General features: G+C 38.4%; 1 protein-coding gene across 2 annotated transcripts in view; it reads right to left on the bottom strand.

Moving 5' to 3' along the window:
* prrc2b (proline-rich coiled-coil 2B) overlaps positions 1 to 13,082 on the bottom strand; it is a 75,021-nt gene that overhangs the window by 37,480 nt on the left and 24,459 nt on the right. For both annotated transcript variants that reach the window (XM_072240321.1, XM_072240320.1), the window contains exons 7-15: positions 10,842 to 11,086; positions 10,452 to 10,543; positions 8,880 to 9,025; positions 8,310 to 8,397; positions 7,453 to 7,627; positions 5,300 to 5,648; positions 4,185 to 4,363; positions 820 to 1,069; positions 85 to 295 (exon numbers count right to left, since the gene is read on the bottom strand). In XM_072240321.1, coding sequence (XP_072096422.1) covers positions 85 to 295; positions 820 to 1,069; positions 4,185 to 4,363; positions 5,300 to 5,648; positions 7,453 to 7,627; positions 8,310 to 8,397; positions 8,880 to 9,025; positions 10,452 to 10,543; positions 10,842 to 11,086 — 1,735 coding nt within the window. The remainder of the gene's footprint in view (positions 1 to 84; positions 296 to 819; positions 1,070 to 4,184; positions 4,364 to 5,299; positions 5,649 to 7,452; positions 7,628 to 8,309; positions 8,398 to 8,879; positions 9,026 to 10,451; positions 10,544 to 10,841; positions 11,087 to 13,082) is intronic.

Here is a 13,082-nt window from a genome sequence, read left to right on the forward strand (position 1 = left end):
CCACCTACTGTAGGGTTTTAATGCAAAAATGTGTCCAATCCCAAAGTGGACACATTTTAATGCCAGTAAAGCAAGGATACTCACCTCGTTCCTCTCTCTTCTGCAGCACCATCTTGAGAATTTAACATAAAGGCCCTGTTTTGAGCAGTTGAGTAGTCGTCTTGACTCCAACTGAACTGTGGCTCTGCTGGTGGAGTTCTTTTTTCCTGTAACAATATGGGGGACCTCTGTTGCTGCTCAGATCCTGAAGTAACATTGTCAGAGTGATCGGGCCGCATCACCGGCTTCATCATTCCTACAAATAATTAATATGTAATCAACTGAAAATTAGTTTGAGATTATCTATATCCTCAACTTAAATATGGTCCAAAAATGTTTCTGATTTGGTTAAGTCTTGATGACTTTCCATTAAATCAAATCTATCAGCACTAGAGGAGAGGACAAGAAGGCAGATAGTGGCTTGCTTTTGTGAATTACATTTATGGACAAGAGATTAGACTGTAGCTTGCCAGCTATCCTGGTTCCAATTTGTGGATGGTCCAGAATGGTGTGGTGCACAAAGGAAAAACAGTCTATACAATCATCATCCTGTCCTCTATTATATAAAGTTATTTCTGATCAACTTGGTGATAGACAAATAAGACTTTGAATTCCACATTTGTAGCCACATTATTCTATCAAACATAGCATGAACATCAGTAACTGTAGACAACAACTAACAAATCTACATGTATTAAGCAAAGCTTAAGGCTTTAGTGGGAAAGTGCAGATTTTGTCACAAGGAGAAAACAGCACAAAATTGACCATCTCACAACTTACCAGAGGGAAGAACACTCGATGGGTAGAAGTCAATGGGTGCCCTCCCAGGGGTCAGTCGAGGATCCATATACGAAGGCATCATCATCCAACGAGGATCATAGCCAAGCATGTGTGGAGGGGGTGGGCCGACTGGACTTGGATAGACATGCCTCTGAGTGTGGGAATGTGGTGGTGCAACCGGTGGTGGTATAAAAGGTCCCTGTTGTTGTTGTTGTTGTTGCTGCCTCTGCTGCATCTTTAACAGCTGCTCCTAATTGTGCACAAACAGGCCAAGGGAAAGACAAATATTACAAATTTAAGTATTTAAGTGTACACCCTTATTACTTTGCATATTAGTTTCTTTTTATAAATGCTCACATTCCCCTGCATAAAAAAATACAATCCCCATCCAAAAATTATGTCATGCAGCACAGAACATATTTCCTAGATTATAGTATTTGTTTCAAACATTACCAATACAATTGCCACAGAAATTTTTTCAAGAGTTGAATAAATGTGTGAGAAAATTTCTTTGAAAAGGTAAAATGTCAAGAATATCATTGGAAAAATTGACATGTAAATTTGAGTTAGGAGGGTTACAACTTCCAAACTTTAAGAATTATTATAAAGCAAATCAACTTAGATTTATTGCATCTTTTTTCGATGATCGAAAACCAGCATGGATTAAAATAGAATTAGACAAGATAGGAGAAAATAGACCTGAAGATTTTATATATAAATGGGAATCTAAATGGATACGGGAAAAGAAAGAATCTCCTATATTAACACATTTGATTGATCTATGGAATAAGATAAATGTTGATAATGAAATACAAAAATCTTTATTAGCAAGGAGACCTTTGTTCCAAAACAGACTTATTCCTTTTACAATGGACAATCAACTTTTATATAATTGGTACCAAAAAGGGATTAAATTTATAGGAGATTGTTATGAACGAGGTATATTGATGTCATTTGAACAATTAAAGGATAAATCCAAATTGTTTACTCTTTCATAATAGGACAACACCCTAACCCCCTAACCCAATATATCACTTTTCGACTGCCAGTAATGCTAATTCCAGCACAGGTCTTTGACAGTACTGTCTGTCTGTCTAAGTACCATATCCGATGCGGACTTTGGTGACCATGGTTTTCCATATAGATCTATCCTTTGTTTTTTCCATGACTTCCATTTCCTCGATGTGTAGCCACCTGGCTATGCTTTTGATGTACATTAGCTGAGGTCTTCCTCTAGGTTTGTTCCCCTCAATCTTTCCAGAGAGTATGAGTTTTTCTAGTTCATCTTTCTGCATGATGTGTCCTAGGAACCTGAGTTGTCTTTCTCTTATTGTTGGTATGAGTGATCGAACTGCTTGGGCTCTTCCGAGAACTTCTTCATTTGATGTGTGTGTGGTCCATGATATTTTTTAACATTCTCCTGTAGAACCATAATTCAGCTGCTTCTAGTCTCTTTTTCCATTGCTGGAGAAATGGTCCAGCATTCACTTCTTATCAAGTTGTTTGTATTCTTCGCTGTCTCTTAGTTTGATGGTCTGTTTTTGTTATATCTTCAGCTACCTCCAGGTCACACTTAGGCAAGGTGTTGCACCTGTTAGCCTCCCTACTTGGGTTACTGTGAAGCCACGGAATGCAGGTGGTGGATGAAGCAGAAGGCAAGTTGTGAGTAACACAATCGATGGTTCCTGCTTCTCAGACGCTGAGCAGTCGATCCTTTTAACAGGACAATTTTCAGGGTCACCTATCTTGTAAAAACACTGCACCGGAAGCAAGGGGAAGCTACTTCTTGTATTTTATCCCTAGTACAACCATGGTTAATACATACACAAATGTAAAAGACAACAGCGTCAATGGCAGCCCACTTCCAAATAGTACGGACACCTCGTTCGGTACGGGGTATCATGTAAGCAGACAGGTGAGCCCAGATCGTCATACCACTACTGTCTGCAAGAACAAGAGACTGCGAATTGCCACTTGGAATGTTCGAACCCTGCGCCAAGCTGGTAAGCTAGAAAACGTAAAATTGGCAGTACTAGACCAACAAATTTTCTGCATCAATTGATGCTATTCCTATTGTTAACAAACCACACTTTTATTTCACTTCTCCTTTCCATGTTACATTATCGTCAAAAATTTTCAGTGTAAGTATGAAAATATTGGGAGAATTTATCCTACACAGATTTCTAATCTCCAAATCTTTTATTTCCTGGTGAAAGAGCAGTTTAGCTTGCTACCTAATTGAATAGCATGACTAAATTTTATCACAAGATATAGGAGCTGAATTAGATCATTCGGCTCATCGAGTCTGCTCTGCCATTCCATCATTGCTGATTTATTATCCCTTTCAACCCCATTTTCCTGCCATCTTCCTGTAACCATCAATGCCCTTACTGACCAAGGACCTATCAATCTCTGCTTTAAATATACCCAATGACTTGGTCTTCACAGTCATCCGTGGCAATTAATCCTGTGCAGAAAGAAAATGTAAACATTGCAGGTATGTAAACAGCTAACATCACATAGATAATTAACTGCTGTAGAGGTGCTTCTGTGAAAAGAGTTAGATGTGAGTTATATATTTGGAAAGCAGATGAAAGGGCACTGATTTTAAAACTGTTATTTTGTAAGCATTTTAATTCTTTCATTAATTACAACTGTTACCTGTTTGCTTCATTTACATAACATATTTAAATAATAAAACCAGCTCATCATTGGGCAAAATTTAACACTGAGGCACAAAGTCTTGTTCAAGTATTAAACAAAGAAGTTCTTAAGAAACATCTTATAGGGGAAGAACTTCAGAGTGGGAGGGGGAGAAATTGCACAGGATAAACCACAAGTATAACTGTTAATAAAGCGGGTGACAAAATCAGGTAGGGTTGGAATATACTCCAAAAACTGAGAGGTTGGCACAGTGGACTTGCTCTTTGTTAAAGAGTAGAAAATTTATTTTGGATGACTTTGGGAGAGGCAGATAATCTTCATCCTTTCCAAGCACAAAAGAGTCACTAGCATGGCTGCTGAAGCCCCTCCAGTTCCATTGATAGACCAAGAAATTCAGTTTGCTCTCCTTAGTCGGGTCAAGCACAAGAAGACACAAATTTTTGACAACTGACAAAAGGCTAAATAATTGGAAAGAAAAATAACTTCATGATTTAGAAATTAGAGTATGTTAGACTAGTGAAGCAGATTTAGTAATGGCTTTTAAAAAGCACTGGACAAGTAGTAAAGAAAGCTGCACAGCTACACAGGCACAATCTCTTTGAATGGTTGAGAAGGCTCAAAAGGGCAAGCAGTCATCTGTGGTCACATTCACAACCTGAAGTGATCAAATCAAACAACTGGTCTGCTTTATTGATAGCTACCTGTTGTTGCCGTTGGAACCTAGGTGGCAAAGACTTGTGGAACTTGCCATAGCTCTGAATTGGCGGTGCAGGCTCAATACCCTGTGTATTGTTCTCATCGTCGCTTTCAGCAGTGGCTGCAGGAACTTCTTTTTTCACTTTGTCCTCAGCATTGAGTTCCACAGACAGCTCACGTTTTTCTGAAATTCATCCCAGAAGAATCAACTGTTAGTTCAAAGATCTAACTTTCCAAATTGAAATGAGGTCAATACAAAACCAGCACTACTTAGATTTCCTGTATAAACACCAACTTTCTACTACCCTGAGAATATTGGAACAGTATTATATAAAATATAGACTGTTGAATTCCACAGCATCCTTAATTATTAACATTAATCTATACACAACACCCTTAGCCCCAACCTCATAAATTTCTCAAAGGACTCTCCTACATCTCTTGTCGCAACAGCTAGTTTCTATTGGGGTTTCAGTACCTTGCCGCTGTTTAGATTCAGAATCTCAAAATATTCTCAATCCTCCTCGTTTCTCCATTCTGCTCCACAGAAGTTTCTCATGGAAATTCACTCAAACTTACCCAACTGACTGTACCCTGGGCTACCCTCCTTAACTCTTGAAAGTCTGCTTGCTTTGCAAAGTGCCTTACATGAAAGTAGCTGTAAATCTGGATGAAAACACCTGAGGTTTGACTATAATGTTATGCATAAAATAATGGTCTTGTCACGGCAAGTTTTGACACTTTCAACCAGTGGACAATGAAGTTGGTATGATGTGGATTTTTTTCATGCATGGTGATACTTTTTTCTAGGCTACTGCATTACTGATTGGTTCACACTAACTGCAACTATTGTAAATAACACACTCCCATTCATTTTAAAATGAAACTTTTAACATTTACCCAATTTAATTTAGTAAAAATACTGGTTGCAAGTACAGCACAAAAAACACAATGCAGGATTCAATGATCCTGATTTAACATATGCAGTCATATCATACTTAGTTCCACTGTTATGCAGATTTCCCACAACTTTTCAGTAAACTTATCTATATTTCCTTAAAAGCAACAGTTTTAATACGAGAAATTCCTTTAAATCCAGTTCCTTAGTTACTAACTGCACCTTTTGGTAAGTTCTGCTTGTTCTCAGTGTAGGGCTTCTGCTGTGTAGACAGAGGTACAGAGTCCTTGCTTTCCTTAGTTTCAACATCATCTTTTTTCTGCATGTCAAACTTAACAGAGTTCTCTACCACTCCACGTTTTTGATCGAGTTTCTTTAATTTCTCAGCACAAGCAGCTAGTCTCTCTTCCTGAGCTCGACGTTCCTCTTCTTCACGCCTCCTCCTGACTCGCTCCAATGCCTCAGAACGTTCATTAGTACCAGAATTTGGCCTCTGTCGCCAAACTTCATCTTTCTCAACATGAGAGTCTGCCCACCTATTAGCTCCTGTCAGTTTTTGGAAGACGCCAGTCTGAAAAGAGAAACAGAAAAAAATGCAACTTTAGTACTGGTCAGACTGAAGCTCTATATGCCATAGTGCTCCAATGCACAATAATCTAGCTAATCAACTCTTTCATTTATTCCACATCCAAATTCATTCCAAATTTTGTAATACTCCTCCGAAACTCAAACTTATTAATCCCTGAAACAATCCAAAATATGTAAATTTTATTAATTAAATTATTACAAGGTAATGGGGTAAAAAAAGGTCTTTCTACAATATGTAAAGCACACTAGTGAGACTACTAGACAACTGCTTCACTCATTTTACTTGAGGGTTATGCCTGCATTGAAGCAATTCAGGAAAGTTTCACCAAGTTGATTCCAGGGATTAAGGGCCATCTTATACCAACAAACAAAAAAGAAGGAATAGGACATTTGGCCTGTCAGACTGGCTCTACCATTTAATTTTACTATGGCTAAACTGACTGTAATCTCAACACGCATTCTCATCAACCCAAAGTAACTTTTCACTTCCTTGCTTATAATTATCTATCAATCTCTGCCTTGAAAACATTCCAAGACTGCTTCACTGCCTTTGGTAGACTGTGAAATAATCAAAACATTGTAAAAGAAACATTCAGCAGTTCAGAAGAAATAGAGGAGGCTTTATTGAAACATTTGAAAGACTAGTCTGCCAGGGTTTTAATGTTTCCCCTCATCGAGCTAGGGGCATAGTTTCAAAATAAAGACATTTGCACAAGAATTTATTCCAGGAATCTCAGATGTAACAGCAATCCAGAAAAGACCTACACTTTTGCCCTGTCCCTACACAGTAATTTACTTCCTTTCACATATGTAATCAATTCTCATTTGAATGCTAGAATTGAAAATGCCTCTACTAGTATCTCTGTCCCACCATTCAAACCTTAAATGTTCGGTAGTTTTTTTTGTTAATTTGGGTACTTGCACATTAGGAAGAATGAAATAAGTCTGACTAAAACTTAATAAATCTGATTTTCATCTAGAGCATTTTGACCCATTTCCTGGCACACCGTGAAAAGAATGTCATGGGTTTATGGAGGTCATAAAATGGCGCCAGGCCTGACATCAATAAGCAATGTGGAAACTACAGAAAATGGTGCAGGGGAAATAGGACACAAATTAAGAAAAAAAAATGCAAATATGGCTTTTTTTCTAACAGCAATTAATGTTGATCTGGAATACTGCCCGACAGTAATATAGAAACAGATCAAGTAATAACTGTGTAAAATCAAATTGATTTATAAAGAAACACAAGAAAATCTGCAAATGCTGGAAATCCAAGCCACACAGACAAAATACTGGAGGAACTTAGCAGGCCAGGACTGATGAAGTATCTTGGCCCCAAATGTTGACTGTTTACTCTTTTCTATAGATGCAGTTTGGGCCACTGGGTTCCTCCAGCATTTTGTGTGTGTTGCTCGATTTATATGGTTTAAAAAAAAGGGTGCCACGGTAGTGTGGCGGTTAGCACGACACTATTACAGCCTGGGGCATTGGTGTTTGGAGTCCAATTCTGGCATCCTTTGTAAGCAAGTTTGTACCATGTGCACATAGGTTTCCTCCGGCTGCTCCAGTTTCCTCCCACAATCCAAAGATGTACTGGTTAGTAGGTTAATTGGTCATTGTAAATTGTCCAATTTTACTAGTCAAGAATGTAATATTGATAGTGTTAAAAATCTGTACCATATTGAATGAAATTCCTACAATAATAACGTTGGAAGATAGTTTGCCCTTCCAGCTAGAAATTCAGTTTACATGAATAAACAGAACTGATTTTTAACAGAAAATACCCTTGTCTCAGTAGTATTCAAGCTCCAACGTGGCTCAGCATCTTGAAACCCATGGCCTGGTTGGCTGGAAGATAATGCGTTACCCCAAATGGATTCACTACAAATGGATGGTTCCACCTTTGCTTCAAGCTTAGCAGTTAAAGAGCGTTGGCGTACCACTTTCATATCCCTTTCCCTAGAAGGAATAAAGTATATGAGTGTTAGTTTAATGTTTAATGTCAATGTAGATTCTGTAAGTGACACAGCTCAAGCATAACTAACCAATTACAAGTAAAGGCCCCTAATCACTATGAAGGATGCATTATCTGGTATCTGATAAACAATTTAAATTTGTACTGCAAAGTAACAGAGACAAAGCTGAAGACGAGGTGAAGAAAGACGCAACTGGCAATTATCCTGAATTATTTCAGCATTGTTGGAGGGGGTAGAAGCATGAAGTGATCTTAAATGGGAACTGGGATGACAATTACCACAATCTTGGGATGCAAAGATTATCGAAAATTTCAAGGGATATGGGAGTTTTGGGGAAGGGATTATAATTTAATGGGTAGATCTGATTTAGATTTAAAGGAAGGAGACAATGTACATAGAGAAGGGACAGTGCGCATCATGAGAGTCATGTTGAGAGCAGCGGTGGTGGGAGGGTGGCAATTGAGTACAAAGGGAGATAAGGTTGTATCTCACTGGAATATTAAGCATTCTGGGGTTTCCTAAGGTCACAAAGACATCAATAGAAATGATTTTTTTTTTCTTTTCAAAACTAGATGAGCTAATGACCTAAAGACACTGCTACACTGTCATGTACCTCAAAAATAATCAACGTCTCTGGACGCAATCACTTTTCAAGGCATACACACCATTTTTCTTTTCTCTCTCTTGAGAGCTCTTCATCATCGTCATCACTGAATTTAAGTTTTTCTGAATAATCCACTTCCTCGTGTTCACCTGATCGAAATTAAACATTACCGGATAACGGATCAGAATCCTACATCATAAGAACTAGAAATCCAAATTCAAATAAGCACACAATACAACAATTAGGAGCTTCAACAATGTATATGAACCACAATACAGGAAAGGGCAGGCACTGCAGCTCTAACAGCACATCAATTAATTTCAAATTGGCAGTTAGCCACTAAATACACTTTTGATTGAACAGAAAATAATGTCCAAAGAACTTGGCAAGACAATGTCTCTATATTTGAACAATCATGATTCAGAACAATCATTTTTATGAGAGGAAAGCAAAACACAGCTAAATTACCATCAGTACTTAAGACTCTTATCAACTCAAAGTCCGTCATCTACTTTGTCAATTGTAATATTTATAATGACCCTCATGGTGCATGTAGTTTTTAATAGATTTCAATGCATTTTTGAAATAATTTGATTTGAAACAAATGGATTAACTTTTACTACATTCCCACCTGCCCATCCATCTTCTGTTTCAATATCCAGCTGATCCAGTTCTTTCAGGTCATCAGGATTAATGATGGCAGGTCGATCAGTAGGCTCGCCAGGTCGCCGAGCAGGCCTAACTGGGCGTACGGAACGAGAAACTCCACGGGGATATCTGAAGATAACCACAATCTGAATTAAAGGATGGGCCACCTACGCAGCTTGGCTCATGCTTATTTATTTCTTAGAGACAATAAAAATCAAATATTTGCAGTATTAGAAGAGCAGACTTTAAGGAAACAAAAGTGAAATATTGAAACAAGTGATCACCACAGTGATCAATATTACTATGTACAAAGCTTAGGCTGAATGAACTATCTAACACAGACTGACTAGGTTTACGACTGTGCAGGTATTCTTCAACATAACAGTTTATGAATTTTCACTATAATGCAATTGACTCTTCTGTGCAGCCTTGTGATGAGGCCATTTCACTGTAATGGACCATGCTTAATGATACAAAATAAGGTTCAACTGAAGTCCCAGGCAACTAGAAGCCTATTTCAGTAAACAGCAATCTTTGTTGATAGTTACCCAAGAATTGGTGGAGTTAGGAAAATGGAATAAGAAGCGAGGAGAAGGTGGAAGGGGAAGGGTGTTGGGGGAAAAGCAAAGGGAATTTAGGGAGAGTATGGGGAAAACAGAGTGGGAAGTTGAGACTCACAGCAGAGAAAACGTGGACAAGAGTTGAGGGTGTGGTAGAGGACAGAGGATCAGTTGTGTTGAAGAGAGGGGACCCAACAAAAGAGATAAGAGGCTAACGAGGTTGTAGTTTTGGGAGGGAGTGTGGAGAGAAAGAGGATCAGTGAGAGCCTGGGGAAAGGGAAAGAGCTGGCAGGTGAAGTGAGAAGGGAGGCAGGGAAGTCCAGCCGGACCTGGTGGATAGAGAAACAACCATCAAGAGAATAAGGAAGAAAATCAGAATCAGACAGCTTTATCATCACTAACATTTGTTATGAAATTTGTTATTCTATGGCAATAGTACAATACAATACATAAAAATTACAGTAAGTTGCAAGAAATAGCGAATCCAAGATTTGGTCAACATCAGTGGAATCATTGGCCAGTGTAAGCTGGGAGATAGAGAGCAAAAGCTGGTAGGGAGAGAGATGAAGAGAGCCATCTTGTTTGTTTCAATCATTTATGTTTTTACCACCTGATTATAAAATTAAACTATTAGCAAAGAACAATTTTACTTTGAATTTATTTATTGATTTTGTTTGTGTTTGCATGTTTTTGATTAAAACTCTTTAGATCCGAATCACAGAACTTTTACATGTTTAATGGGAAAAGCTTTATCAATTTATAAATTTTCACCTCATGCAATTATCTTCCAATAATATATCCACTGCTGAAATTGAGGGAAGGCAGTACAAATTTCATTACACAATATATTTGTAAAATCCATACAGTTTAAAGGAGAATCTAATTTTTGCAGTTGGAAATGTTTTAGACAATCACAGAGTATATTCCACTGAATTCAATATCAATAATAAATACAAACATACAAAATATACTGCAGAGATCATGGATATCCTTACTTTATTGGCTCAGGTGGCTGGAACGGATACTGTAAAGATCCTTGTGGACCAAGGACAGGGGTAGACTGAGGTTGTGATTGTGGTGGGCACATCTATAGGGAAAAAAAGAATCTACTTTAGATACTAATAGAGAGAAGTATCACTTAATAATGAGTAGCTCCCTTCCACAAGCCCAAGTCTTCAACCATCTCCTCCTGCAGAAGATAACCATAATAACCACCCTCACCCATTCCCCGTGAGTAACTCTATTTACCCTCCTTAACAAATAATTGAAAACTACCTAACCACACAACCAATAAGACTAACCCCATCCCGAAGAAACACCTCAATCCTTGTCAGAAAAACCAATTCCTCTACCTCACCCACTCCACAAGAGGGTACATGACTTACAAATGTAGGCAGCATATCGCGGTAGGTAGGTGGGAACTGGTGAGACCCAGTCTGCAACATTCCCGATCCTCTCCTCAGTGGAGTAGCAGGCCGCAGGGAGGGTTCCTTTGGCTCATTTGATGACACTGGCACATTTACCGGTTCATCTTGGCCTGAGCTTTTGGCTTCCATCTCTGGTGGTGATACAGTTGATGTTGCTGTGGGGTTTAGGTTTCGACCACCACCCTCCCTCCAAATAGCTACATCTGAAAGAGAAAACATCACAAAAGTCCTGTAATGTGGATTTCAAACCTAAAATGTCTCCATTAAAAAGTCTCCAAATAGATGGCAATTAAATCATTCTACCATGTTATTTTGAGGTCCCAGGACAAACCAATTACTTTACAAACAAATTAGATTCATTTACCTATGCAGGCTAGCTTTTGGCAAAAGAAACACTTAAGGTGACCTAGATGTTTTGAAATTACTTGTTAAGATGAAAAATAGTGACAACATCTAATCATAGTACTGTGCAAAAATCTTAGGCACATATAGACTACCTATAAAAGGTACTTAACCCCCCTTGGTAGTTTTCATGTTTTGTTGCTTTACAACATCAAATCACAGTGGATTTAGTTGACAAATACAGTACTTACTGTAAAAGTCTTTGGCACCCTACCTATATGTCTATGACTTTTGCACAGAACTGTATAGATTCCCTTAGCTATAATTCTATAAAACTGGTTTAGCATTCATGAAATACAAGTGTCACAGGTGAACATCTCTCATCTATTTAAGCTGTATTTTACACATCAGAAGTAAAACGGAGCTTACTTGAAATTAATTTCGTATTTGCTCATTAGTTTCAGTACCCAGCATCAATCAGCTCTATTCAAAACTACTTCTAACAGCTGGACCCAATTTCCAATCAAGGGATCAGAATTGGATCTGTGGAAAAATAAATGCCACTGTTCAAGGAATAATAGGGTTACATTTTGTTCAGCAGTTTAAAATTGTTTATTTTAGACACCACTATGAATTAATGTGATTTGAAAATTTTCAGTGGTGGAGGCAAATTTTCAGATTTCAAATTATATTTATTTATTTTATAATCCAGGATCAAAAAACAAATCAAAACTGGCATTAAATAGGGAACTACATAAAAATGTTAAATCCTGACATGAGTGGTTTAAACTACCATGCTATCATGTAGGTCAGCACATTTGGGCACCTAGTAGAGTTGCTGCCTCACAGATCCAGTGATGCAGGTTCAGTCTTTTCCTCTGGTGTCGTCCACATGGAGTTCTGCATTTTCCCTATATATTCTTATATTCTTCCCTATATATTCTCTATAAGGTAACATTCTTCTTCCCTATGAACTCCAAACCCCACTCTACTCAGCACATTTTCAAATATGCAGACCCCAAATCTTTTCCAGTACATGTCATCACACACAAGCAGTTTTACCTTCTCAATTACTTTTAACATAAAAAATAGGTGCAGGAGTAGGCCATTCGGCCCTTCAAGCCTGCACCACCATTCAGTATGATCATGGCTGATCATCCAACTCAGAACCCTGTACCTGCCTTCTCTCCATACCTCAAGGGCCATATCTAACTTCTACTTAAATATAGCCAATGAACTGGCCTCAACTGTTTCCTGTGGCAGAGAATTCCACAGATTCACCACGCTCTGTGTGAAGAAGTTTTTCCTCATCTCGGCTTCCCCTTTATCCTTAAACTGTGACCCCCACTTCTGGACTTCCCCAACATCGGGAACAATCTTCCTGCATCTAGCCTGTCTAATCCTTTTAGGATTTTATACGTTTCAATAAGATCCCCCCTCAATCTTCTAAATTCCAGCAAGTATAAGTCTAGTCGATCCAGTCTTTCATCACATGAAAGTACTGTCATCCCAGGAATCAATCTGGTGAACTTTCTTTGTACTCCCTCTATGGCAAGAATGTCTTTCCTCAGATTAGGGGACCAAAACTGCACACAATACTCCAAGTGTGGTCTCACCAAGGCCTTGTACAACTGCAGTAGTACCTCCATGCTCCTGTACTCGAATCCTCTTGCTATGAATACTAGCATACCATTCGCCTTTTTCACTGCCTGCTATACCTGCATGCCCACTTTCAATGACTGGTGTATAATGACATCCAGGTCTCGTTGCACCTCCCCTTCCTCCTAATCGGCCACTATTCAGATAATAATCTGTTTTCCCGTTTTTGCCACCAAAATGGATAACCTCACATTTATC

Source organism: Mobula birostris, chromosome 22 (assembly GCF_030028105.1).
Source record: "Mobula birostris isolate sMobBir1 chromosome 22, sMobBir1.hap1, whole genome shotgun sequence".
Lineage (NCBI taxonomy): Eukaryota > Metazoa > Chordata > Chondrichthyes > Myliobatiformes > Myliobatidae > Mobula > Mobula birostris.